This window comes from Petaurus breviceps, unplaced genomic scaffold, assembly GCF_028583685.1.
Source record: "Petaurus breviceps papuanus isolate PSGF00001 unplaced genomic scaffold, PetGlider_PUasm1.0 76375, whole genome shotgun sequence".
NCBI classification, from domain to species: Eukaryota; Metazoa; Chordata; class Mammalia; order Diprotodontia; family Petauridae; genus Petaurus; species Petaurus breviceps.
This window is the reverse complement of record NW_027186480.1, coordinates 2,797-29,964: the sequence shown is the minus strand read 5'-3', so window position 1 is coordinate 29,964 and position 27,168 is coordinate 2,797. Positions and strand designations below refer to the sequence as shown.

The following is a 27,168-nucleotide window of genomic DNA, read 5'->3' as shown; positions in this document are numbered from 1 at the left end:
ACAAGACAAAATCATTTTAAAAATTCATCTACATGAATAAAAGGTCAAGAATCTCAAAAGTGGGAAGGAAAGGAGTGGGCCTAGCAACCTACCCTACAGACAGGATCCAGCAATAACTGAACATGACAGCACAGTATATTTGATAAACCCAAAGATACCAGGGGCAGGGATTCAACTATTTGACAAAAACTGCTAGGAAAATTGGTAGAGATTAGTCTTAGCCCCAACATCTCAAATCATGATAATCTCCAAATAGATACAAGACGTAGAAATAAAAGATTATACCAAACAAATTAGGAGAGCAGAGGAGAATCTTTTTATAACTATGGCTACGAGAAGACTTCTTGACAAATAAGGGATAGAGAAGGTCACGGAAGATAAAGAAAACACTTCAATATATAACACTGAAAAGCTTTGATGAATAAAATCAATGTGATCATCAGAGGGGGAAACGAACTTGAAGAAAATTTTTTGAGCCAATTTCTCTCATAAAGGTCTAATATCCAAAATATACAAGGGATTGATATAAATATATAAGAACAAGGGTCAAGTCCCAATAGAGAAACTGGTTAAAGGATAGGAAGAAGCAATTCTCAAAAGAAGAAATCCATGCTATCAATAACCATATGAAAACATGCTCCAAGCCGCTAACTGAAAAATGCAAATGCAAATGACTCTGCAGTTCCCCTTCACGGGAATTGAATTGGCAAAATGATAAAAATAGAAAAAATAACAGTTGCTGGAAGGGCTAGGGGAGGATGCCCTCACTGTTAGTGGGTCTATGAATTGGTCCAACCATTGTGGAAAGCCATTTTTAACTAGGACCTCCAAAGTCACTAACCTGGGCATATCCCAAAGAGATCAAAGAAAAAGGAAAAGGACCTATACATAACAAATATTTAAAGCAGCTTTTTATTGTAGCAAAGAATCAGAAATTAAGGGGGTGTCTATTTATCAAGGTACAGATGAACAAATCATGGTATATGAATGTAGTAGAATGTTACTGTGCCTTAGGACATGACAAAAGGCATAGTTTCAGAGAAACCTGGCAAGACCTACATGATCTGATGCAGTGAAGGGAAAAGAACCAAGGCAATTTATGTTTGCAGACTTCTGGTTTATAGATGCGCTGGCAAGGATGACAGCCTGTAGCAAGGATGACCAGTGTACTTTCAACCTCTGGATGGGTAAGCTAATGAATATAGAGTGAGACATGTTTGCAGACATGAACAATGCAACACAAATGTGTTTGCTTGACTATATTTATTGGTTACAAGCTGAAGCTTCTATTTGGAGAGGAGGTGGTAGACACCAAAATAAAGAGTATCAATGAAAGGATTCCACAGCACAAGGAAGCTTAATAGGGGCCCAGACCAGAAATGGTGGAACTGCTTCAAAGAAGTATACAACTCTCTGTCCTATGTACATGGAAATATTTGTTGGAAACTGCCAAGTTTTTAATAAAAATGGTTTTAATGTATGATAACCATATTATGCAGGGAATTAATGTGAGTATTTAACATTAATAGTAAGTGGTCCAAGGGTTTTCAAAAGACTCAGGAACTATAACGACCACATGAGAACATGAAGCAATACAAATTAAAACCATTTAGATGAATATGGAAGTCTACAAAGTGACTGAACAGGTCCACACCCCTGATCCAACAAGCTCACTACTTGGGGGATGGGGTGTTTACACTAAGAAGAAAGTTGAAGGCAAAGACAAAGGTATAATATATGCCAAAATATTTATAGCAGTACTCTTTGGGATAGTAAAACAACTTAAAACAAAGAACTGAGGCATATAAATGGAAGGGTAGACTGTGCAATACTAAATGATATGCAAGGAATTCAGGAAAACATGCAAAGATTTATATAAACTGATGCAGAGCACAAAATAAGCAAAAACAAGAGAATATATACAAAGGCTACACAAGTGGAAATAACAGAACTGCTAGAAGGAAGTCAAACTCACAAGAACCAATGGTGGTTATAGAACAGATCATGAAACACAGCCCTCAGGGAAGGGAGGCAGGGGAACTATTGGCACAGAATATTATTTATATTGTCAGCTGCCATGGCCATATCTAATTGTTTTCCTCCTTACTCTTCCATCACAACGAAGGGTTCAATCTGGAGGGGAAGGGTTTCCTCCCCTCTCAGAAATAACAGCAATAATTAAAAAAAAAAGCAATCATGACAGGTTTATATTTCGCTGGTTCTTTCACATCAGAAATAGGCCAGTTCTTGCCAAAATTACAGAATCTTTCACTGGTGGCTGGTGCCACTGCCTTCCTCTTCAATTATACCTTCTGATTAGTCAGAGCCTTCATGCATGCATCTGCCCCTCTCCCCTAGCTTTCAGTAATATGCAACAAAAGAAACATCACTACCATTTTGCCATCAAACAACCTTCCTACTGAATCCCAACGTCAGAATTTCTGGTACTGTATGCCAGGCCTGTAGGTGAGATTTTTCAACATAGGTGGCTCTTTTGTTTCTGCACTCCTCGATCACATCTGAATATTGGGCAGCAACAACGTCCCAGCAACACAATTTCAATGGCATACGATATATCATTGGGCACAAGTAGGGAGATGGCTAACATAACAATAACAAAATCTGTTGGCAAAAGGGCAGTGACCTTATCACCTGGAAAATTGACATTGGGAGGCTTTTTATAGAATTCAGGAAACAAAAGCTACCCCTATCCAGTCAGTATTTTTTAATTTTTTTTCAGTATTCTAAAGGGTAAATCTAAATTCTAATGGTCAAGGCTGTGGGGTCCTTTTGAATGTAGTTCTCTATTAAGCAATAGTAAATGAGCAAATGATAATAATTATGTTTACTTAGGTATTCGTTAAGAGGTCTCTTTGCAGGTGTAGAAGTTCCTTGCTATAGAATGTTGATTTATCATTGTTTTGTGTGTGTGCTGGCCCTCTTGGGCCATCTCTCTGGTAAAACCTACAGAAAGACCCCCTCTTAAAATCATATTAAGAAAAACAAATTCATAATTAAAGGAAATGCTGTTTTAGTTTGAGGTCAGTAGAAATAAAGGATAGAATTTCTTTTCTATTCAATTTCATGGATCCCCTAAGATCTTAACTCCATGTTAAAGTCTTGCTCGAGAGATTCCATGTAGCCAGTATGAGGCATCAAAGATGCCATATCACAGAACCAAACTACTGTGCCAAGTAAATTCACAGAACAAGGAAGCAACACTAACTCCGAGTGCTAATCTTAGGGCCTGAAAATATCCAAAGCATTTTTTGTGGGGGGACAATTGGGGTTAGGTGACTTACCCAGGGTCACACAGTGTCTGAAGCTGGATTTGAACTTAGCTTCTCCTAACTTCTGTGCCAGTGCTCCACCCACTGACCCAAATATTCAGAAGTATTCAGAATTCCACCTAACATCATTTGGCACTTACTTTCCAAAGTGTTTTCCATCTATTGCTATATTCTCCTCCCAGTATCCTTGTGAGGTAGGTAGGGCCATTGCAGCATTGGATACATTTTATAGATGGAAACAGAGGCACCAGATGGCTCAATTTCCACATAATTAACCTCTAGAGCAGTTCCCTGCACCACCACTTCTTCCCCGTGCCCCCACTTCACCACACTATTTTATGTTACTGTCAGCCAGATTGGAGTTCAAGCCATGCCTCTGGAGGAAGGCCCATGTCTCTGAAGAATGGAATAAAGCTAAGGAAACGTCTTTAGGGTTGGCAACCGTTCCTCATGTGATTAACTGCTCAGCACAATCCTGTGCTGTGCTTTCTCTGGAAACTCTACTCCATTAACTTTCTGGATGCTGAGTTACTATTGACATACAGACATCAGTAAAATATTGGTTTCTGCTGAACCCTTCCCAACTTTCAGGAACTCCAAGAGACAGTTGGGTAGGTTTGGTTTCTTTGGTTGAGTTTAAGTTTATGCTGGGCCTGACATAAAGGGCCCTAGGTTGGGGCTGGCTACTAGCTTGGTTGTGGCCCTGGTGCCTATGACAAAATGGAAGCACCTTCCTCATGTGGGGCGATGGCAGGGCAGGGTTTTGGATGCAAGACTAGAAGAGGAGAGGTTAACTGGCTTATTAAGTAACAAACTTGTCCACATCTGGTTTGTGGAATGGCCTCAAAAGGCAGTTTCAAAGACAGGAACATTGAAGACATTGAGCTTATCTAGGCTACACAAAATCATGTTGAAAGGATTTGAGGTCATTTTCCAGAGAACACCACCACCCCCCCCCCCACACACACAGATGCAAACTTTCTTAAAGATGTACACCACTAGCCAAAGGGACACACAGAAGTTAGTTATGTGATAAGGGAAGAAAACTAGATCTCTCCTTTCTAGGCAAGATTATAGGATTTATGAGTTGGAAAGGATCTTGGCAGCCACCGTGCCCAAGCCGTACCCAAAAGCTATCTCCGCTATATGTGAAAAGACTCCAAAGAGGGAAAACCAACCACACTTACATTGTTTGCCCTAAATCCCATCACCCCTAATCACTCCTAGCTCTTCTCTCATGGGCCTAAAAGAACAAGTCAAAGCTGTCTTCCTCAGAATTGCCTTTTAAGGACAATTTAAAGAACTCACATTCCACATCTACTTCAACCCCCTCTTTTTACAGAGGAAGAAACTGAAGGCCAGAGAGGGAAAAGGGGCATAACCATGTTCACAGCAACATCCCGGGTTCAAATGCAGGTCTTCTGACTCTAACATTTCCACTGTAAATCAACGCCTCCATAGTCAAATTAGGGTTTAGAAATGAATGCTTAGGGGCAGCTAGGTGGTGCAGTGAATAAAGCACTGGCCCCGGAGTCAGGAGAACCCGAGTTCGGTTCCAGCCTCAGACACAACACCCACACACAAAAAAAAAAACTAGCTGTGTAACCTTGGGCAGGTTACTTAACCCCAGTTGCCTTCCAAAAGGCCAAAAAAAAAAAAGAAATGAATGCTTAGCATGTTGTCTGCCTTGATATTCATGCTAAGTGTGCACATCCTGATGGACCCTTTGTCCTTGTAGATTGTTTTTTATTCAGTAAGATCCTCAAGTAAAAGAGCAGAGTTGTTAGGACGGCTGATTGGTGAGGAAGAAGGGAGGGAGTAGGGATCCTTGAGGACCTTGAGGATCCATTTCAAATTGGGAGCTTGAAAGCACTGCATTCTGCTTTTTCTCAAATCCAGTTCTTCAGTCACCAAGATTCAGGACACGTGTAAGGGCTGCTTTTGCACTGTTTTCTTTTGGGGGTGATTTGGCAAAATTAGAGAGCACAGTGGAAAGAAAGCAATTTTAATTTCCTGTATCACCCATGAAATGAAGCCAGAATCCAGATGTCTAGAAATGAGGATGTGGTTAGCAAGAGTTTTTGGCATTTTCTCAAGTTGCTAACGCCCACAATTCCAAGAAATTCTTTCCATGTAACAAGCAACACAATCAAATCTTTAACAAACTTTTTATCATTTAGGTTGAGACTCTAAACAAAGAACAAATAGCAAACAGGTTCAATCTGAACTTTATTACAGCTCCCTCCTATTTCATCAGGAAGCCCTGGAGTGCCTGAACTGTTAGTTCCTCTTCTTAAGAAGTATATAAAAGGGAGACTTAAGACTCTTATTAGTTTTTACTGTCGACGGTTTTTGAGTCGATTTCGTGTTGCCATGTGGTTGGCTAGAGAGCCCCCTCATGCACACCAGCCCAGGGGAGATCCGTACCATATGTTACCATATGGGGTGGTACAAATCTATGTGGTACAATGCCAAGTGAACATTTCTGTGCAAACCCTTCTTGGCTCCATAAATCCTTTTGCTTAATAATGCAGTTGAAAAATGTCCCCTTTACAGAGGGCCCATGCAATTGGTCTGGCTGGGAACATGCTTGGCAGCACTGGGGCAGGCTGCACTCGATGTGAGCTTCCATCCCCAGGATGTCACCCCCCAACTGAGCCCCACTCTGGCCTCTCACACTTATAGAGCTTTATGCACTTGGTCCTCTTGATGAATTTTTCTGCTCTGACCTCACTGACCTGGAGGCATGGGAATATTGCATCTTCAGGATGCCAGGCTGGGGGGGGGGGAAGGGATAGGGGAGACCAACTGCCTCTTTCCCACATTTACAGGCCAAGTGCTGGGAGTGTACCTACTGGCACTCCATTTATTTCACATTTCAAAGGGATCCCAATTTCCCACCAAGTTGCTCCAAACTGAAGGTTTGGGGCTCCTTCCTATGTTTGAAACATACTAGTTCTTAAAGGAATCAAGGTTCCCTTGAATATGTCCTTTCAGAATCTCTCCCCACATGACCCTCCTGACATACTCCCTCTTACACAACAGGGATCCAAGGTAAGGAGAGACAAAACAGCTTCCATTTTCCATTGCTGGACACTTAGCACTTTTAGAAAAATGCCAACACGGGGCATTTCCAATCCTGACCATTTAGAAATTACCTGTGGGCAGCTAAGTCCCTGCTCACTAACAGTAATTTAGCTTCGAAAACTGCCTTTCATAGTCCAGAGATCATTGCGGGGCACATACATGCCCCTCAATGAAGCACTTTAGATCACACAGCCCAGAAGACCAACGGCGACACCTCATAATGAACTCTCCAGCAATAACTTTTCAAAACCCTTTTTCTTTCCTTTTAATGAGCTCACAGGGCTTTGCTTCAAAGTTCTTCAGTGTTTCAAAGTGTACTAATTCACCATTCCTTTCTCATGTTCACGTTCTAACTGAATTAAGGATTCATTGGAGATTTTAATCCCGTTCTCGGCTCTTCCTGCCAAGAGTTGTTCAGACACAGCTTTGCGGTTGGATCAATGCCTTAAGATGATCTCACCAGAGCATTACCCACGGAAGCCATGGGATGGTTGCCTCTTTCCCACCGTGCAGCTGGGTCCCAGGCTGCTGACAGTAGAGTGAAGCCAGGGGGAAGTTGAGGCCAGGCAGAAAAGGGGTTTTTCACTATGATCAGTCCAAACAAAAGGCTTTTCCCCCAAGTAGTCACTCTCTGATGGAATTTGCCCCTCTTCTCTACCCTACACACTCCCAGCCCAACATACCATCACTTCAGGTAAGTGGGAGATAACTATCTTCCCTACTTAAAATCTGTGAAAATCTGCAAACACAGATGAACAAGGAGGTCTTCTTTGAAAAGAGTAACTGATGGCCTCTCATCCCTTTCAGGGCTGGCTGTCCACCAGATATATTCTTCACTAGAAAGCCAGAACTCTGCAGAAGTAATCAATTGCATTCCAGCATGAGCCTCTTCTCTCATACAGAACAAGTTTAATGCTTTTACACTAAACAGATGAGCCTTAGCTCATTAATCTGGGGTCCCAGAATTCCCTAGTTGGGGCCATGTGCCTGCATCTGTTTGGCTTAATGCTTAAATACAGGCCAAGAAAAGAGGCTCTGTGAATGTGCTGAGCTAGCCACAATCAGAGCAAATTCCAGCTCCTCGGGGCTATAAGTGTGTCATGATGGATTCATCCTCCCAAGCTGAGAGGCCCACTCCTGGGCGGAGCCTCCAAAGAGGCTGACACCAGGAAGCAAGGTATCACCTGACCCAGAAGATTCAAAGGCAGTAAAACACCAGAAAACAAACAGTTGTGACTCCTGACAGTCATGGACTACCGTTGTGCCCTTCAAACAACTCAGAGAAATATGGGAAGATCACTCTGAACTGATACATAGCAAAGAAAGAAAAGCCACAATGACAAAAACACAAAGTAAACCCACCCCCAAAAGAGCGCAACTCAGATCAGGGCAGTGACCAAGCTGGCCTCCAGAGGACCAATGGTGAATCATGTCTCTCTTCTCATTCAATAGATGGAAGGAGACACACCCATGTGCTTGAGACATGGGTATTGATCTTTGTTGGGTTTGCTTAATCTGACTTCCTTGTGGCAAGGGAGGGTACTGTGAGAGGGTATATTCAGAAATGACAATGTAAAAAACAAAAAGCAGAAGTGAGGATGCTTTCATTGTGTAGAAAAGCTTGGGGCGGCTAGGTGGTGCAGTGAATAGAACACCAGCCCTGCAGTCAGGAGGACCTGAGTTCAAAACCGGCCTCAGACGCCTAACACTTACTAGCCATGTGATCTTGGGCAAGTGACTTAACCCCAACTGCCCCTCCAAAAAGCAAAAAAAAAAAAAAGAAAAGAAAAGAAAAGCTTGGGAACCACACGATGGCCCCTGGCACAGATAATACTGACAGAAGCAGGCTTGAACATAGGCTTGGAAGTGGCATCTCTGGGATGCCTCAACTGTCAAAGATTTGAGGGAGACATGAGAAACGAGAGCAAACTTGTACTTGAGGGAAGCCTCACTCCTCAGCTTTTTGATAACACTGAGCGGCAGAGAGAAATCCCTCTAGTCAAAGAAGAAAGGCTGCCAAGGGCTTTGCTTTCCCTGGATCCCACAGGGTCTATCTGGCACCAGATGCTTAGCTCAACACATAGTCAGCTGCTTTTCATAGGGACTGACCAAGCTGAAGAAACAGGAAATGGAATGTTACTGAAGCTGCTTTTTTACCTGGGCAAGGGCTTTCTGGGTTACTATTTGAAAACATCAGACTGACATTTTAAAAGAGAGACTATGCTGCCTTGTGACTGACACAAAATAATCATATGTAATAAAAGAACTTCTGAAGGCTAGAATATGAAGTGCAAAATTCTGAGTAATAGCTCTAAGAAGGGTCTGGTAGCCTTTTAAAAGAGCTACAGTGGTGGATCTCCCCTGATCCTTTTGGTATGCTGGGGAGATGGAATGGCATCCAGGGTCTGCTCATCATGGACTGGAGGGAGTGTGTGAGAGATTATGTGTGTGTGTGTGTGCATGTGTGCGTGTATGTGTATGTATGTGCATGTATGTGTGCATGTGTGTGTGTTGGGAGGAAGAGAGGAGGTACATGTTTGGAAATAAAGTGAACTCCAGTCATATAGGACAACTTATGAGAAGGAAAGTGGGGACATGGCGGTCATTGTCTTCCTACCCAAGTGGGAGGAATCAGTCTACGTACTAAGGAGAAGTAGAATGCATGCTGTCTTTGGTACATGTGCATAATCCTAGGAGGGATTTTGGGGAGTGTCTTCTGTCCATCATAGTACTGAATCCCATAAGGGTCAGTCATGAGTCGTTTGAAGGGGAGCAAAAGGGAGAGCTGCATGTGGATAAAATGAAGGAAGCAAAATCCCCAGGGCAGTGAACAGAACAACTGGTTGATCTGTAACTGCTTGGTACCTGATCCCCAGAGGATTCTACTGATTTTCACCCAAAGGTGCTATGGAGCCCAGGGGAGCTTTGGGGGGTTATGGGATTGCCTGGGGGGGTTCCAACTTGGACCATCAGGAACTTTAGGGGGCCCATAGTTTCCTTAGGGAGTCTATGACAGGCCCAGTCCACATGCCTGAACACAGCTGGAGTTCTGGAAAGCCCAGTAGACACAGGCAAGGGGACCAAATGTCCTAGTCCATGTGACTTATATAACGTACCCTCACTTTTGGAGACAGCAGTCGAGTCCTATGTGGTTAGCCAGTTCTTATAACTGATCTTAGAGCTGTGATCCCAATCACAGAATCTCCAGGCCTTCCAAGTACGTCTCATCCAACCAGACTAGTCCATGCCTAACCAAAGACCCAACAAATGGGTGGGCGCCCAGCTTCTGCTTAAGGATCACTAATAATGGTAGTGGGAGCTACCACTTCTTGGGCTAATCCAGTTCATTCCAGTCCAGCTCTCACAGTTAAGAGGTTCTTCCAAACACACCAAGCCTAAAACTGCCTGTCTGTGATTTCTACCCATTGCTGTCATAAGACCTTTAAATACATCTCCGCTAAGGATCTTTTTTTTCCTATGTCCTTTAATGAATCAATTGTCACATAGCATTTGTTTCTAGCTGATTAATACTGAACTTTGTTGCAGGCAAAGAGAAAGCAGTCTAATATTTTTGCTCGATATAAGTAAGCAAGCTACAGAAGCGGGCCTCCCTGTGTACAGTGAGAGGCCAAATCAAGCAGCATTCTGGGAGGATTTGGGAACTTCACACAGAGAGAAGCTGTCGAGGTTTCCCTCCCCCATCTAGACCCTATATATGGGGACAGCAAAAATCTGGAATTCCACTAAATAGTTTAACAGGCACAAGACCACCTGCTATGAGATGAACTCCCCCTAATCTGGGGAGAATCCCATGGGACTTTTCGGTTTTCCTGTCTGTCAGTAAACCAAGTAAAGCCAAAGTTTGTAGGTCTAGACCTCCAAAAGGGTCAAAAGACAGTGGAGGGGGCCAGGTGGGCCAAGAGGTTCCTTGCAGAGGTTTAGTGATGGCTAAGCTGGCTAATCATTGGTTACCAAAGTTAAAAAAATAAAGATCTTATTAAAAAAAAAAGGAGAGGAGAGGGAAAGGAATAGAAGGGGAGAGAAAGGGATAGAAAAGGAAGGGGAGGGGAGAGAAGGGGAGGGCAAGGGAGAGAGGGGCAGAGGGAAAGGGAAGAAAAGAGAGCAGGAGGAAAGGGGAGGGCAGGAAAAGGAAGGGGAGAGCAAGAGAAGGGGGAGGGAAGAGGGGGACAGGAGCACAAGGGAAAGGAAGAGCATTCTCCTATGGCAATTTTCCTTTCCTCCTTCATGAAATCTTTGCATTGTAACTTCTCTAAAGCCTCAGGAGCATGCTCTCCTAAAGAGAAGATTCTGTAGTGCAATGAGTGAGCTGAGAGGGAAGTCCCAAACAACATGTGATTATCAGCCTCCTTCCCAAATGGGAAATGCTCTCATTACTGCATTGGGTATCAGGTTTTCTAAACAATATTGATGGTGTCACATCTTCTAGGTGTTATATCCCCAGCACAGCTCTGGGACTTCAGTTGAAAAGTATGGAATCAGGATCTTGGTTGGCCATCTGAGCTATGTGCTTCAACACATCCTTTTTGGTAATAATTCCCAGAAGTCGCCTAGAATATAAATAAAAAAGTCAAGACAAAACCACTCCCACCACTGCTCCATCACAAGTTGGTCCCTCCATGCCCCCTGGTTCAGGGGGATAGCATTCACTGGCCTAGGCTATTAATGGAAGGCCTAAGAAGGCTATGATGCCTTAGAATCCTTTTTTTTAAAGGCCCCAACATGCCCTTGGGCATTGGAGAGAAAGGAGAAAGCCACCTGGCACAACCAGCTGGCAGGAGAGTACCACCCACTGCTCCCACTCCCAATTCTTGGGTTTATTTTTTTCTCAAGTGACCTGCCCAGTTTCACCCAGCTAGTAAGTATTAAGTACCTGAGGCTGGATTTGAACTTAGGCTTTCCTAACTCGGGGGGGGGGGGGGGGGGGCACTGTATCCACTGCACCACCTAACTGCCCCAGCCACTCCCAATTCTTAAAGAAAGTGACTTGCATTCCTGAAGATAATTCAGAGAGCAAATGGTGCTTTCCACTTCTCTCTCTCTCTCTCTCTCTCTCTATGCATTCATTCCTCACAGTCTTGGGAAGGACCACTGAATAGGTAACAGGACGGTGAATCTCAGTGGCAGGGAAGCATTTCTATGATAAAGACTTAACAGGAGTTCCAGGACACCAAGCTCCTGCTACCGCCATTTTGCTGGGCTATGTGAAGCCCCTCTCTTTAGCCAATGAATGTCAATCCCCTTCTGGGAGTCCTCTTATCCCTCAACATCCTCGCCCAGATACAGCACTCCCTTCTACCAAACTGCAATCTTTGACCTTACACAAACATTCTCACCCATTGTGCGTGACCAAACACTGACGCAGTCCCAGTTTTCGGAATATGTCCACCACGATCTCCATGGGCGTTTGGTCTGTCACTGTGAAAGGGCTGAGGTCCAGGATGTTGCGAAGTTTGAGTGATGGGGGAGCATGTGGAGGCAGCGGAGGCGAATGATCCGTAAAATGAATGATAGATGTGCTCACAATGCCATCCTGCTTCTTGCGAGCATTTTCTATTGGAAACACAAATGTTGGCAGTGCTTTTTCCATCAATGTGGCTTCACACAAGTTCCACCATTTCTTTGGGAGTACAGATTTCAAGCTGCAAGGCACCTCAGTGGTCAGAGGTGTCCAGCAACTAGCCCAAGGGCACATAGGGACAAAGAAGGAGAACCAGGATTTGATCCTGGCCTCCTTCCCCTTGGACTGTGCTGCAGAGATCCTAACTGACTCAGAATGGAAATGGGGGCATTCAACACTTGTTTGGTAACCATCATGCCCTGGTGCTAAGGGAGACAGAAAGATCTTGGTTAAGACATGGCCCCTGGTCCCAGCAGGAGAAAGAGAAGTGATGTACAGAGATAATTGTGATGTGAGGGATACAAGACTTTTAACTGTCCCCAGGGCTGCTGGGGTTCACTGGAGGGAGAATGTCTAGGTGGTTTCACAGAAGAGATGGCATGTGATGTGAAGGTCATGTGGGTAAAGGGGAAGGAATCAGAACAAGGCAGGGTGGGGAAGGGCACTCCTGGTTCCAAGAGCTGCACAAAGAGTCAGGAAATGTGCCAAGAACACACCATACTTTGTACTAGACCACATGAAGGGGGTGGAAAAGGAGGTGAAAGGAGCTCCTGAGACTTTTTGAGAAGAGAGATACAAGATATTTACACAATCACCCCTTGAGGGAGGTGTAGTAGGAGGGTAATTGCCCCCATTTTACAGATGAGAAAAGTGAGGCTCAGAAAGGGCAAATGACTAGGCTCATGTTGACAGTGTTGAAGCATCAAGGCTAGGACTCAAAGTCAGCTCTTCCAATCTGAATGGAGCTTGGAATTAAGTGAAGCTGAAGGTTGGGGCAATGGGCTAACAGAGAACATCACTGTCACAGGCTCATAGTGTCTTCACTGTGTCCTGGGTTCTAATTTGCAAAAAAGGCACATGGCCACTTTGGTCCTTGAGTTATCTATGGCAATATGTTAGGATACCGCTGGGGGCTTGAACAGCCTATTCTCACACATTTAGCACATCATGGTCACTTACCGACTGAAATGATGAGGTCTCTCCTGAGGACAAACCCCACCAGCCTCTGAGACTCTCGAGATACAACCACAGGGTAACCACTGTAGGTGGTGTCACTGATTAGTGTCTCTACGTCCTCCACGGTCATGCTGTCCTGTGTGAGAACCGTGAGTGTCGGGTCACTGCGACGGGGCCTCATCACATCCATCGCCAGGGTCTTGTGCGTGAACTCTTCTTTTGCTTCTAAGAATGGGTATCCATTGAGGCGGATGTGGGCATCATAAATGCCCTCCCGCCCAATGGCGTCTGCCACCCACTTGCTGGTCATAGCTGCAGCCATCAGGGGCACGATGTACTCCAGGCCACCTGTGAGTTCAAACATGATGACCACTAGGGACACAGTCATACGAGTCACTCCACCTGAAAAGTAGAGTATTTGTATAAAGACATTAGAGCCTCATGAGGAAAAGTCAATTCAGTCAGTCAAGAAGCATCTATGAAGCACCTAGTATGAGCCAGGCACTGTACTAACCATAAAACAGACCCTGGCCTCAAGGAGCTTACATTCTAATGGGAGAGACAACATGCCGACAACACACTCCATCCAAGATACAGACAGTGAAAATGGGAGGTCATCTCAGAGGGAAGGCCTCCTGCACAGGGTGACATGGCAGCTGAGTCTTGAAGGGAGCCAGGGAAGCCGGGAGGTGGAGGTGAGGAGGGAAAACACTCCAGGCTGAGAGGACACAGAGTGAAGTGGAAGGAGGCTGGAAAGGGAGGAAGGGCTTTCCATGTCTTTACACACACAGCCTGGAGCCAACAGGGAGCCACCGGGTGGCTTGGTAAGAACACTACTTTAGGAAAATAAGGGCAAGAAGAGCGCCAGTATGATGCCAAGCATGTGAGCTCAGTCCCAGCAAGCCCAACGTGCTGCAGACAAGGGAGACGGGCACCTGCCATGCAAACAAGGCATGTGGGGAGAGGGGAGGAGGGTGGGACCATCTGCCTGACTCCCTAAAGCAATGTCTACACATCTAAAGGATTCTTTCTGAAAGCCCTTTGAGACTCTAAACTCATAAAGGGCCCTAATGTTTGTTCCAAATCTCTCGCTCTGGCTCACCGCCTTCGTTTTATGACATCACAGATATAGAGTCTAGCAGCAACCTAGGCTTAGCCTCTTGTTTCAGAGGGGGAAGCTGGGCCAGAGAGCAGAATCCATGGCAGGCAGCAGGCTTAGCGCAAAGGTATAGCCTGTACACTATACTGAGCTCCCACCTACTGCTACCTGCAGGTAACATGAAATAGAGAGCACTTGGCTCCAACCAAGACCTCTGTGTTTACCTAAGCAGGCTGCCGCACCAACCATCGCATAAAGGCCAGGCGTGATACAATCAGCTCCTTGGCTGCACCAACCACTGAACATGGGCCAGTCATGGTGATAATATGCTAGCTGTTCCACCGCTACACCTAGGAGTCTTCCTGCTATGGCGCCAACAGCCATGCTTGGAATGAAGAGACCAGAGGGGACCTGCACAAGGAGGAATGTGTGATTATAAGCAATGACTTTCCAAAAAACCCAGACGGGATCCATTCGGGGTATCTTTGTGCTCCCAGAAAGGAATTTTCACCAAAGTACAAAGTTGGTTTGGAAGACGCCTTCCAATCCCACTGGACCTCAGGGGTCATGGGGCTAGATACCTTGCCTTGAATTGGAAGCCATGTGGGGCAAGAACCTGAGCTTTCCACACCAGAGAGTTAGAGGCCAAAACCACAGATAGCAAGTAGCACTTGTCTAAAGAAAAGGAAAAATAGGCTTAGAAATCTGAGTTGTGATGGCTGCTCAAACTCTCCAAGTTGGAGGGGTCCTCAGAGGCCATCTGGCCCAAGCCAGTCGTGATCAGGTACCCCATATACAACATCCTTGGCAGATAGGGATGGCCATGATAGAAATGGCCACTGAGGTCCCTTCCAGCCCAGAAAATTACGGAATACTTTGTGTCTGACTTTGGAATATCCTTTGGTCCTTCCATTTGATTATGGCTGGGCTTCATTTCAAACTAAATAATGAAGCCACATTGTAAAAACCATCCATGGCAGAGATGAATTATATCATCTCAGACTATGTTCTGGAGCAAAGTGAGCTTCTCTCCCTACTCTTAATGTTTTGCCTGGCTCACATTTTCCCAGGGTGGTGGTGGGAGTGCAGGCCGCAGACATAACTCACTGTCTCGGTAGAAAAAGCCCTTGCTGATGGCTAGGTTTAAGTAGAGGAAGAATTGTTGAAATTTTTCCCTTTTTGTTTCTTTTGGAGTATGAGTCAAAAAAAGAGGTGAGGCTATTTTCAAAGGGAGTGAAAATAAAAAGCCTAGTACACTGACTTCTGCTAGTAAAAGTTTCAGTATCTGTCTAGGCACAGAACTGGTCCTGGTTATCAGTTATAAAAACAAACTTGAAGCGCGCCCATGAATCCTTGGGGAACATATCAGATCACCTTGGAAGGGTCAATACTCTCACTCCAATATTGCTTAGCTACGAAATGTACTCACAAAAATACAGAGGATTCCCTATTCCTTCCACCACCCAGTGCTGTCTCCTGTCCTTTATGGGGGGCACAAAGACAAGGAGAGGATATTACTTGCTTTATCTTTCATAAAAACTCAAGTTGGGGAAAATATGGCGGAGAGAGGAAATTTTCTAGCAAGCTCCAAACACATAAAAAAGGGGTCTGGGATGGCAATGGAGTGCCCTAGCAGACCCCTAGAGTGTGTGATAGGCATTTGGGCAGAGCCTGTGCAGGCTAGGATCCCTCACCTTCATGCCAAAGGTGAAGATAGTGATGAGAATCTTCATGACAAGGGCCAGAGAGAGCTGCCACATGGCTGCGTAGACCCCTGCACCAGCTGCCCTGTCTGGCAGCTTGCCCCCTTTGGTGGTAGTGAAGTTGTTCACATAGTCACACAGCTGGGAGGAGTCCAGGAGGCCACAGTCATTGAAGAGCTCGGAAATCAGCTCGCTGGTACTCATGCGTGTATACTCGTTGGGGAAAGCCAGGATGCCCGTGACGGCCGTCACAACCAGGACCTCCAGCACCGGGTACTTGCCCAGCTGGGTGTTCTTGCGCTTGCGGCACCAGGCGATGTTGCCTCGGATAAAGAAGGCTCCCCAGAGGCCCCCAAAGATCCCCAAGAGCACAAATGGCACAAGCTCCAGGAGATGCCACGGAGTGTGAAACTCGACGTAAAACAGAACCAGCCGGCTGTTCCCAAAAGGGTTGATGGAACGCAGAGTAAATGCTGCCACCAAAGCAGCGAAGAAAGATCGCCACAGGGTTTTGAGGGGGAAATAATAACTGACCTGCAAGGGAGAAGAGGAAAAAGCCAAATCAAACAGCCAACCATCGGGGGGATAAGGAAGGGCCACAGGCCCGAGGCCTAGGGGACCACATGGTCCCAATGCTCTTCTCCAGGCCCGAGGCCACCAGAAGGGTCACTTGGAAAACACAGGGAACTTTACCTCTTCCAGGCTGAATAAGACCCCACCAATGGGAGCTCCAAAGGCTACAGAAACACCTGCTGCCGCCGCTGCCGACAAAACCTACAAAAGCAAACAGTCGGCATCAGCTACATGATTAGTCAGCTTCCTTACTCTAGTGCTTAATTAAGATTCATACTGTCACTATTATCACCATCAGATGCATCTCCCATTTCCTGTTGACCAAAATTAAATTCAGTTTAATTTGATCTGTGCAGGCACCACAAGAAGTGAGCTTTAACCATGATTTATTACCATTTTAAACGTTATAAACTGTTTGACTGTTGACAACCTATTAATCTAAGAGCCCAAAGCACCTAGAGGGTCTTTTTTGTAAGGAAGGTTGACGTGGGAATTGTTCTAAAACTGTCCAAACTGGGATGGCTAGGTGGCGCAGTGAACAGAGCACTGGGCCCCAAAGTCAGGAGGCCCTGAGTTCAAATCCGGATCAGACACTTAACACAAAACTAGCCATGGTACCATGGGTAAGTCACTTAACCCCAACTGCCCTGCCTTCCCTCCTCCAAAAAACAAACAAACAAAAAACCTGCCCAAACCAAGGAGTCCAGGGCACACACCAGAGCTGGCACTTGGGCACTTGGCATCAGGCAGCCCTCCCTTAGATGGAGCCTGAGGTATTTCCATAGGAGATTCCATTGGATAGTCAAAAGCATTTTGGGGGGGAGACCCTCCCCCCTCAATAAAAAAAGAAGTTACACTCAACAACATGTCTGGACTAGCTCTGAAGATGCACCAATACTCGGAGTCCTCAGGCAATCTATTAACCTTCTGTGCTATTATATTTTAGGAACTATTACATATGATGATAAAGAGTATACTCCATGCTCATTGGACTATTGAGGATAACATATCTTTTATATTATAGTAACATTAAGAATATACAACAGCTCAGAAATAGTGACTGACATGGGGAAGAAACTGAGTATGGTGATCCACCAGACTGTCAGGGTATCCACCCAATCAATCAACAAGCACCTATTATATGTCATAGGATTATAGCTTTAGAGCTAGAAGGGGACTTCAGAGGTCACCAAGGCCACCCCCACCCCTTATAGATGAAACAAGAATAAGATGACAGAGGCATGGTAAGAAACCTATTTATTAGAAAAGGATCTGAGAGTCTTACTGAAATGCAAGCTCAATATGAGTCGACAGGGTGGTAAAGCAACCAAGAGAGCTAATGTCATCTTAAGTTGCATTAAGAGAAATCTATGCCTAAAACCAAGGAGGTAACAGTCTTTCTGTTCTCTGCCCTGATCAGACCACATCTAGAGGAGTGTTTGTATTCAGGTCTGGGTGCCATATTTTAGGAAGGACTTTGATAAAGTAGAGAATGGCCAGAAGAGGGTGACTAAGAGGGGAAAGGGCCTTGAGATCATACCACATGGGGGTTGGTGCTCAGCCTGGAGAAACTTTCCTACTAATGCCAGGGTGAAGGATGATGCCCACTCTCACCATGATCACTTGGCATTGATCCAGACATGCTAGCTATAGCAGTAAGGAAGTAAAAAGAAATTAGAGAAAATAAATAGTGGATCAGAAAAGGTTAACATGTCTCTACTTATGGACGATGCAATGGTTTATTTAGAAAATATGCAAAAAAAATCAAGCAAGAGAATATATCACTTCCACCAAACAGTGGGATGTAAAATGACCCATAAAATAGTTGGAACTTCTAGAGAAAACAGAGGAGGAAAAATGGATAGAAAAACCATTTAAGATGAGGCAATGTGTAAGTATCTGGAAATTTATGTTCTGTGCCATACACGAGACTTTGAGAACTACACCTAGAAGCTATTTTTATGGAAATAAAGAAAGAACTAAGTAATTGGAGAAGCAGTTCATATTCATGTTTAGGGGGCACTAACATAGTAAAGTTGACGTTCTACCAAAATTAATTTAGAGATCAAAAATAATTATCAATGGGATATGCTTCATACAATATAATAAAATTCATATGCAAAAACATGAGGCAAAGAATAGTAATGAATAGAACAAAAAAAATAAGGATGGGGGAATGGTACAGTCTGAAACAGATTCCACTGTAAAGCAGGAACGATAAGAACTATCATGACCTTGGATAAAAACCGGAAACGCAGATTAGCAGAATAGATCAAACCAAATGCAGAGTCTAGTGTTCGATAAGCCCAAGGTGCTGGAAATAGGGTGGTGAATAGGTGGAGAAAGGAACAGATCATCATGTGACACCAAGGCCCACAAAAAGTTTCAAACCCATCAGTGACCCAAGTATAGTATAACATGAGGATACAGCATGATGTTCTGGCCACATCGCTTCACCACTTTTGCTCACTTTCCTAATCTGTAAAATTGGGAAAGGACAGTAATGTTTCAGAGCCTTCCTCACAGGGTAGTTGGGAGGTGCAAACAAACACCCTGAAAATGAAAGGAGACACAGAGACATGATTTCTGTACTGGGTATGGGGAACCAGGCTTCCACATCAACTCTAAAGGAAATCTCCAGTGAGGGGCCCCAGAGTTCTCAGTTTGGTTGTCTGCTAGAAAATTTTATCTATGACTTGGAATAAAAGCACAGATGGAAGGCTTAACAAATTTCCAGGTACCACAAAACTGGGAGGAAAAGTTAGCACACCAGATGACAGAATCAGGATCCAAAATGATCCTGACAGACTCAAATGTTGGGCTGAGTATACTAAGATTACATTTATTTCTATTCACTTTTTTTTTCCTTTTTGGAGGGGGGAAAGAAGGGCAATTGGAATTAAGTGACTTGCCCAAAGTCACACAGCTAGGAAGTGTTAAGTGTCTGAGGCAGGATTTGAACTCAGGTCCTCCTGACTCCAGGAGCCGTGCTCTATTCACTGTGCCACCTAGCTGCCCTATTTCTATTCACTTTAAAGTGTTATATGTGGTTTCAGAAAATCAATTTCATAAACACTAGATGAGAGAGTAGAGAGCAATTCATGTGAAAAACATAAGAGGTAGATGAGCTCCAAATGGACACATGACTTAAGATAGAAAGGATGAAGTTATAAACAAATTAGAGCCCCCAAGAAGAAGTTCTCTGTTGCAGCTATGAAGATGGGGAAGTTCCTGACTACGCAAGTGGCAGAAATGATCACAGGAGATAAAATGGGACCGTTTTGATCATGAAATTGAAAAGGCTTTGTACAACTCTACTGCACGTAAAATTAGAAGAAAAGCAGGTAACTGGGGAAATAACCTTTGTAACAAGTTTCCCTAATAAAGTTCTGATTTCCAAGATATATAAGGAACTGGTTCAAATTTATAAGACTAAGAGTCTTATATCAATGGTCAAAGGTTATTATGAACAAGTAGTTTTCTTTTTTTTCCTTTTTGGAGGGGGGAGGGAAGGGCACTTGGGGTTAAGTGACTTGCCCAAGGTCACACAGCTAGTAAGTGTTAAGTGGCTGAGGTCAAATTTGAACTCGGGTCCTCCTGACTCCAGGGGTGCTCTATTCACTGTACCACCTAGCCGCCCCCAAGGCAATTTTCAAAAGAAGAAATCCAAGCTAACAATAATCAGATGAAAAAATTCTCCAAATCATTAATAATTAAAGAAATGTAAATTAAAATATCTCTGAAGTTCCACCTTACACCCCTCAGATTGGCTAATATGATAAAAGAGGAAAATGGACAAATGCTGGAGGGGCTGTGGGAAAACAGGTATTTTAATACATTGTTGGTAGAGTTGTGAACTGGTTCAGCCATTCTGAAAAGAAATCTGGAACTAGGTCCCCAAAGCTATTAAACTGCGCATACTCTTCAACTCCGTGAATGCTAAGCCTATATTCTAAAGAGATCAAAGAAAGAAAAGACAAAAATGTTTACAGCAGCAAAAAACTAGAGACTAAAAGAGTACCTGGGACAGCAAGGTGGTACTACAGTGGATAGAGTGCCAGACCTGGAATCAGAAAGACTCCTCTTCTTGAACTCAAATGTGGTCACAGACATTTACTAGCTGTGTGACTCTGGGCAAGTCACTTTACCCTGTTTGCCTCAGTTTCCTCATCTGCAAAATAAGCTGGAAAAGTACATGGCCAACCACTCTAGTATCTTTTACCAAGAAAACCCCAAATAGGGTCATGAAGAGTCAGAAACAACTGAAAAATGACTGAACAACAAAAAAGGAGTGCTTACTGAATGGCTGAACAAATTGTGGTATATGAATGGAATATAATATTATCATATCATAAGAAATGACAAAATGGAAAACTTTAGAGGACACCAAGAAGATTTCTATGAACTGATGCAGAGTGAAATGAGCAAAATGAGGGCAATTTCTGTAATTATAACAACACAGAGAAAGACAACTTTGAGGTTTCAGAACTCTGATCAATGCACCAAGAAACCACAAGTCTAGAGGCCTGAAGACGAAGCACGTTCTCCAGTTCCTATGGGAGCAGTAGGGAGTTGAAAAGACAGAAAGAGGAGATGCACATTTTTACATGTGGCCAGTGGGGGACTTAGTTGTCTGGAGTCTGCATATTTTTATGAGGATTTTCTTTTTAATTAAAAAAAAAACGGTTCAATGTAAGGGCACTGGGAAGGAAAACTAATAAAATTTAAAAAATTTTTTTTAATTCTCTCTGGAAGAAGCTGTGTTCTGCAGAGTGTTAAATGGTGGCCCAAAAAGCCAACATGAGCTTTGGCTGCAGTAATAATGACAAGAACAGCAACACCCCTTTAAAGTAGACAGAGCACTTTACATATAGTATCTCTTTTGAGTGTCATGGCATTCCATAAAGTAGGTACAAGGGTCATTAGCCCTGGTACTCCAAAGGAGGTCAAATAATTTGCTCAGGGTCACCTAGCTCTTCCTGACTCCCAATTCTGGAGCACTGTGTGTCTAGAGAGAAAGCTATGAGGATCCTGCCTTGGCCGGGAGGTGCATGGTGGGAAAAGAACACAGAAGGAAAGAAAAAAGTATCATGGAAACGTTTTTTTTTTTTTTTAATACACCAAAGAGAGCAGAAGGAAGTTCAAATGGGGCTACAGACAAGCAGGGCAGCTTTGTTTCTATCAGGTTATATGTAATACACATTTAAAAGAAACAACTATAAAAATTAGCTCTCATTTATATATGCAATCATCTGTTTCTGTTTTCCTTTATATACTGAAATGTCCTGTTTAAATTCATAATAAGGGGTGGCTAGGTGGTACAGTGAATAGAGCACCGGCCCTGGAGTCAGGAGAACCTGAGCTCAAATCCAACCTCAGACACTTAACACAAAACTAGCCATGTGACCTTTGGCAAGTCACTTAACCCCAGTTGCCCTACCTTCCCCCCTCCAAAAAGCAAAAAAATTTTAAAAAATTAAAAAAATATAAATTCATAATAAACAAAGGAAAAAAAGGAAAAAGCAGAGAGAAGGGCCTTCAGACCATCCCACAAGAGGCAAGGATGTGAACTTGGATCAGAGTCATGAGGCATGCTGGGGAAACAGGAGAGAGCTGCCTTCAAGTTCTGGGAAGGCTGCCGGATGCAACACTGATTAGACTTTTCTGCTTGACTCCAGAAGACAGAATTAGGAGACTGGAGTCTCTGCCTCTCCCACACCCCCCTTTCCCCTAATTTTACAGGTATCACTTGTATAGCTTGTCAAAGCATCCCTGGTTCTCCCCTCCTACAGAAAAGGATTACCCAGCCCAACCCAACCCTTTATTAGTCTGGCCGTCCCGTGACCCCATACTCAGGGTCCAACATGCCCCTTCCCTCTCCCAGCCCTTCTTGCTTTTAGGTCATTACCTTCCTAGAGTTCAGAGAACCACTGCACACTAGTATTCCCAATGGCAGGAACCAAGCAGTTTTGAAATCTCCCTGTATTTGATCATACTATGCCCCAATCACTACCCACCCTGGAGAAAAGCTAGGGAGAAGTGCTAAGTTGGGGTGAGTTAAACTTGGTCAGGGATCATTACATCTTTGACTTGGTTGGAAGGGACCTGAAAACAAACTCCTCCAGTCCAAATGTGGGCCTTCTGTGAGAATCTCACAGAAGAGATGATCTCCTTGAGCGTTGCCAGTGACCTGAAAGAGGCTTCTACCTCCACAGGCAGCCCATTTACCATTTACTTTCTTCGTGCCACCCTATGGAACACCCCTGAGGAAGCCCCCTCCCCCTCCAAGGATGACAGGCAGGCCCAAGGCTCACCCAACAGGATGAATGCCACGAAGGCCACTTGGTATTTGGCCCTTTTGCTATTTCTTTACCTCTCGGCGCTTGGCCTCGTTTTTCCTGTACTTGGTGAAACAGTGGCATAGGATGTTTCCACAGCAGCATGCAACATGCACAAGGGGGCCCTCTTTTCCCAGGCTCAGGCCAGATGATACTGCCAGCACTAGAGTGATGGTTTTAATGATCAATGTCCACTTTCCCAAATAGCCTCGAATGATGAAACCACTCAGAATCGTCTTGATCTGTAAGTCCAAGCACAAGAAAGGTTGCATATTCCCTGGGCATATCCCGTTGGACAAGCAACGCCAACTCCAAAGCACAACTCAGCAGTGTCCCAAATACACTCCCCAAAGGCTCCTCCAACAAATTCCTGGGCTCCCACAGTGGTCAGCCAACAGGGTGGGGCGAGAAACCTATTAATGTGACTATACCTTTTCCTGATCCTCAAAGGACTAGGGAAGCAGATGGTTAAGGGCCAGTCCCCTGCTGCAGCAAACCCTTGTCAGTGGTCATTCTAGGCAACCACCATTGGGGGAACAGAATCAGACTGTATTTCACTGCAGTGGGTGGAGGCTGCTCCCCCAATCCCACTGAACAGGAGAATGATGAGTACATCTTAATTGGAACTAGTTCTCTATGACATCAATCATATATAAAAGCCAACTCTCAGATTAACTATATGTAGTGGCCCAAAAGCAAATGCTCAGGCCAGAGAAGTGTACTGGTCTGGACTCAGTCAGGGAAAATAGCCTTGTTAGTCTAAACCAAACAGAATCCGGAAGGCCAAGGTCTTGGGGTGAAATGTTAGAAAACCTTCCTGTAGGTTAGTGTGTATTACTCACTCCATGAACAGAGCTTATGGAGGGCTGATGATGTATCATACAAGGAGAATGAAGATTCAAATCAAATGAATCTTAGAGAACAACTGATTCCAATTTCTTAGGCCTCTGGACATTGCAAACCTTGTCGCCATCTCCTAAGTAGCACAGTGTATCAGAAAGAGCTGGAGTCTGTCCTGGCCCGAGCTGTGTGTTCCCCTTGCCCTCTCTGGGCCCCCAGCCCTTTCTCCCTCCCTCCTCTAACAAATGAGGGCCTTGGACAAAGGGCCTGCTGAGGTTTCTGGCAGCTCCACATTCTCCCTCTAGGATCCTAGTAAAGGGCTGTCCACACTGCATAGTATATATTTTGGATTACATGCGCTCCCAAGAGTTGGCCTGGGAACCAAGCCACAGCTTCGCTGAGAAGGGTTCTGGCCATTTCTAGGCTAGGGACTCCTACTGTGTTCCAGGTGTCAGGGACTGTTTTCCAGTGGAAAAGAAGGTGATGGACAATTTCTTACATCTTAGCAGCAACTCACCTCAGGGATTCCAGAGCCACAGGCATAGGGTGCAAACACCCTGACAAGGGAGACTGCCAGAAGGGCAAACAGGAGGGCCCAGAGGACGTACATGAAATAATTGAGGATGTAGGCAAAGGCTCCCTAGAACACAAACACACATGAGAGAGAATGAGAGAGAGCAAGAGAGTAAGAGAGAGAGATAGAGACAGAGAGTGAGGGAGCGAGAGAGAGAGAGACAGAGACAGAGACAGAGACAGAGACAGAGACAGAGACAGAGACAAAGAGACAGAGGCTAAGAACAAGAGAGTGAGAGAGACAGAGAGTACGAGAGAACAGGCTCAGACTTGGATGAGATTGTTCCAATCAGGCATGAAACTATTTAGAAAAATGGTTTTCTGGAAAGGTCATGAAGGAGACAGGATCTACATGAACTCTCAGGAGACACCCCTTCCAGAGTTTTGAGAAATGAATGCAGAAACACACTGGCAGCTCATTTGGTAAAACCATTAGCTTGCCACTGAAAACAAGATGTTTCATTACAATAAAAACAACTAGAACTGTCAGTGAACAAGAGCTAAGCAGGCCTCGGAGGGTACTGGGGACACAGAGAGGGAGTGTGGGAAGGAGAGCTGATCTCAGCCACTTGTCAGCAGATGCCACCATCACAAAGGGGTAGAAAAGGAATTTATTCTGTGACAGAAGCAATTTTGAATCCTGGGAAACCTAGATGGCTGCTGGGATGATTTAGTTTTTTGTTTGGGGGGATTTGTTGTGCTCAGACCTGTGAATTTATTGGTGCTGAAGCTGGTTTTAGGCAAGGAGATCACTTAGGAAGCTCCTGCAATCCAGGTGTGAGGGCATTCAGGCTCACAGGAGGGAAGGGGAGGGAACAAGAACTTCATAAGCACCTACTATGTGCAGGCAGTATGCTAACCTCTCATTTGAGCTTGCCAAGGTGATGGCTGGGGCCTACTGTGAGCCCTCACCTGCTGGCTGCCAGGGGGGAGTGTTCCTGAAATTACTCAGGGAAAACACAGCAACACTGGTGTTGCTGACAAGGACCCAGCAGGACAGAGACGGCCCTCTCCCAGCAGGCCTGCTACCTCAGATTGGTTGATGAGCAGCTGGGACCAGGTGTTCCACTCAAGGCATCTGTCTCTGTCTTCAAAGGTGACTTGTTCTGAGTTCCAGCAGCAATGCTCATGGTTGAACCAGAAGCCCCTCAGGCAGACTCCTTCCTTCAAGTCAGTCATCCAGTGAGCAGAGATGTCTATCAAGCCAGCTAGGGAGCCTGACAGAGGGAAAAGGCCAAGCTCATATCTGTGCTGTCTTCCTTAGTAAGTAGACCACTTTCATTTACAGAAGAACAAATGTCTAAACATAGATAGAGCTCACTTTATGTTTTTAAATTCTATTTTTTCTCACGCTCTGAATTTGACAAATACACCTGACACCACAATTCTCTAACAATGGACAGTTTGGCCCTTTTTTTCTCTAAAACATACAGTGTATCCCAAAGTCTTCATGCACCCGTACACGAAATTCCAAAGCCACCCTAGCTATCTGTGTTTCCCTCTGACTCCCATTCTGTCCTCTCCTGACCTTTGTGCCTTCAAAAAAAGGAGTTATTGCCACCATCATCCTCTTGGCACTTTATTCACCCCAGCACTACTTTGATACATGAAGCTGATGCCAGAGGTGACCGACTTTATGTGAGGACTCACTGATGCTGCACACCCCACCCCCTCACTCACTTCTGCTTGTCTGGCATTTCTTTTGCACCCAAGTCACCATTCCCCTCCAAAACCTGTTTCCTTACATCTCCCTCACTAGCTTCCACATCCATCTCAAACCCGCCAAACTGCGACCTTCTAATTCCTCCCCCTGAACTGCCCCCACTGCCCCCAAACTCCAGCCCATACTGACCATATATGAGCTCAGACATTTGGGAGTGTGCCATCCTTTTCTGCCCTTGTAAATGGAGAAATTAACATTGTGGCTCACTGCTCAGTCTGCCCTGAGTCACAGTCCCACCTCTGCTCCGCTGAGGCTTCTTTCCTGTCCAGCTGTGGCCCTGAGGGGCAGTGGCAGGGCTTCCCCCACCTTCTCCACCAGGGCAGCCAGTGAACTCAGTGGCCATTTTGGCTCTCTCTATAGGTTGTCTTTTAACTGCACTCAGGCCTTCATCCAAGACAACCAGCCCATTGCACAATGGGAAGACTGACCATACCTGCTAAGAGCCCAATGAGAAGCATCAGCAGCCAGCCCGAAAAGGCATCGCTCACACGGTGAATCAGGGCCCAGGTGGACTCCTTGCTTTTATTAGTGATCTAGAGAGAAACATGCCACAGTAAAGAATACATAATGGGTGAATCCAACATGCTCGCTCGCTTGCTTTTCTGGCATACATTTCACACATTCACTTAAAAGATATCAAGATGGAAGAGTAGAAACAGGACTTCCTTGCGGCTCCAGCTTCCACCACCTCCAATTCATGTAAAAAATGACTCTAAACAAACTTTGGAGCTACAGAACCCACAAAATGACAGAGCGAAGCTAACCTCCCGCTGAAGACAGCCTGGCAAGCCGGCAGGAAGGGGCCAGTGCAGCACTCTGAGAGCCACACTCAGCCCCCCTGGAGCTCGAAGTTTTAGCCTCAGGGTGGCCACAACCAGCTGCTGGCTGGAGGGACTCCAGATCACCAGCAGCTGTGGTGGTTTCGAAAATTGTCAACCCATACATGCTAAGGACAAAGTGAGAGGTCAGTGCAGTCTGGACTTTAGGAACAGGGAGTTTGGGAGTACAATCTGGCCTTTGCCCCCAGGGTGAGAAGCCGCTGAGACACTGGCACAGCCAGCCAGTACCACGTGGCAGCTTCAGCTCCTGGCCTGCAGAGTGTAGGGGGACCAAGCACCAGTCTGAGGGGTAATCGCTCTTGCTTTAACCTGCTTGAAACTGGATTGCAGCCTAGGGTGGAGGTCCTGGGATGTGTGTCCAGCTTGCCAGGATGTGTGGAGACCTCAGAGAGGGCACCCAACTAATACCTCCGGCAGCTGAGAAAACCCTAGCATTTGGGACAAAAGCTCCCCTGTCTGGTGGCAGAGTCCTACTGTGGCAAAAAGCCCAAAAGTCAAGTAATTGAGT

At 45.0% G+C, this 27,168-nt stretch overlaps 1 protein-coding gene across 1 annotated transcript; it reads right to left on the bottom strand.

The window, feature by feature from the left end:
- Positions 1-896: 896 nt before the first annotated feature.
- On the bottom strand, positions 897-26,401 carry LOC138175237 (H(+)/Cl(-) exchange transporter 5). The gene is made up of 10 exons (XM_069105657.1): positions 26,255-26,401; positions 25,128-25,315; positions 24,043-24,165; positions 22,721-22,927; positions 16,468-16,548; positions 15,766-16,308; positions 14,296-14,482; positions 12,976-13,374; positions 11,732-11,948; positions 897-10,945 (listed from the first exon to the last, which is right to left on the bottom strand). The coding sequence occupies exons 1-10, from the start codon at positions 26,277-26,279 to the stop codon at positions 10,855-10,857; spliced, it is 2,061 nt and encodes a 686-aa protein (XP_068961758.1). The 5' UTR covers positions 26,280-26,401; the 3' UTR covers positions 897-10,854.
- Between the last annotated feature and the right edge of the window lie 767 nt (positions 26,402-27,168).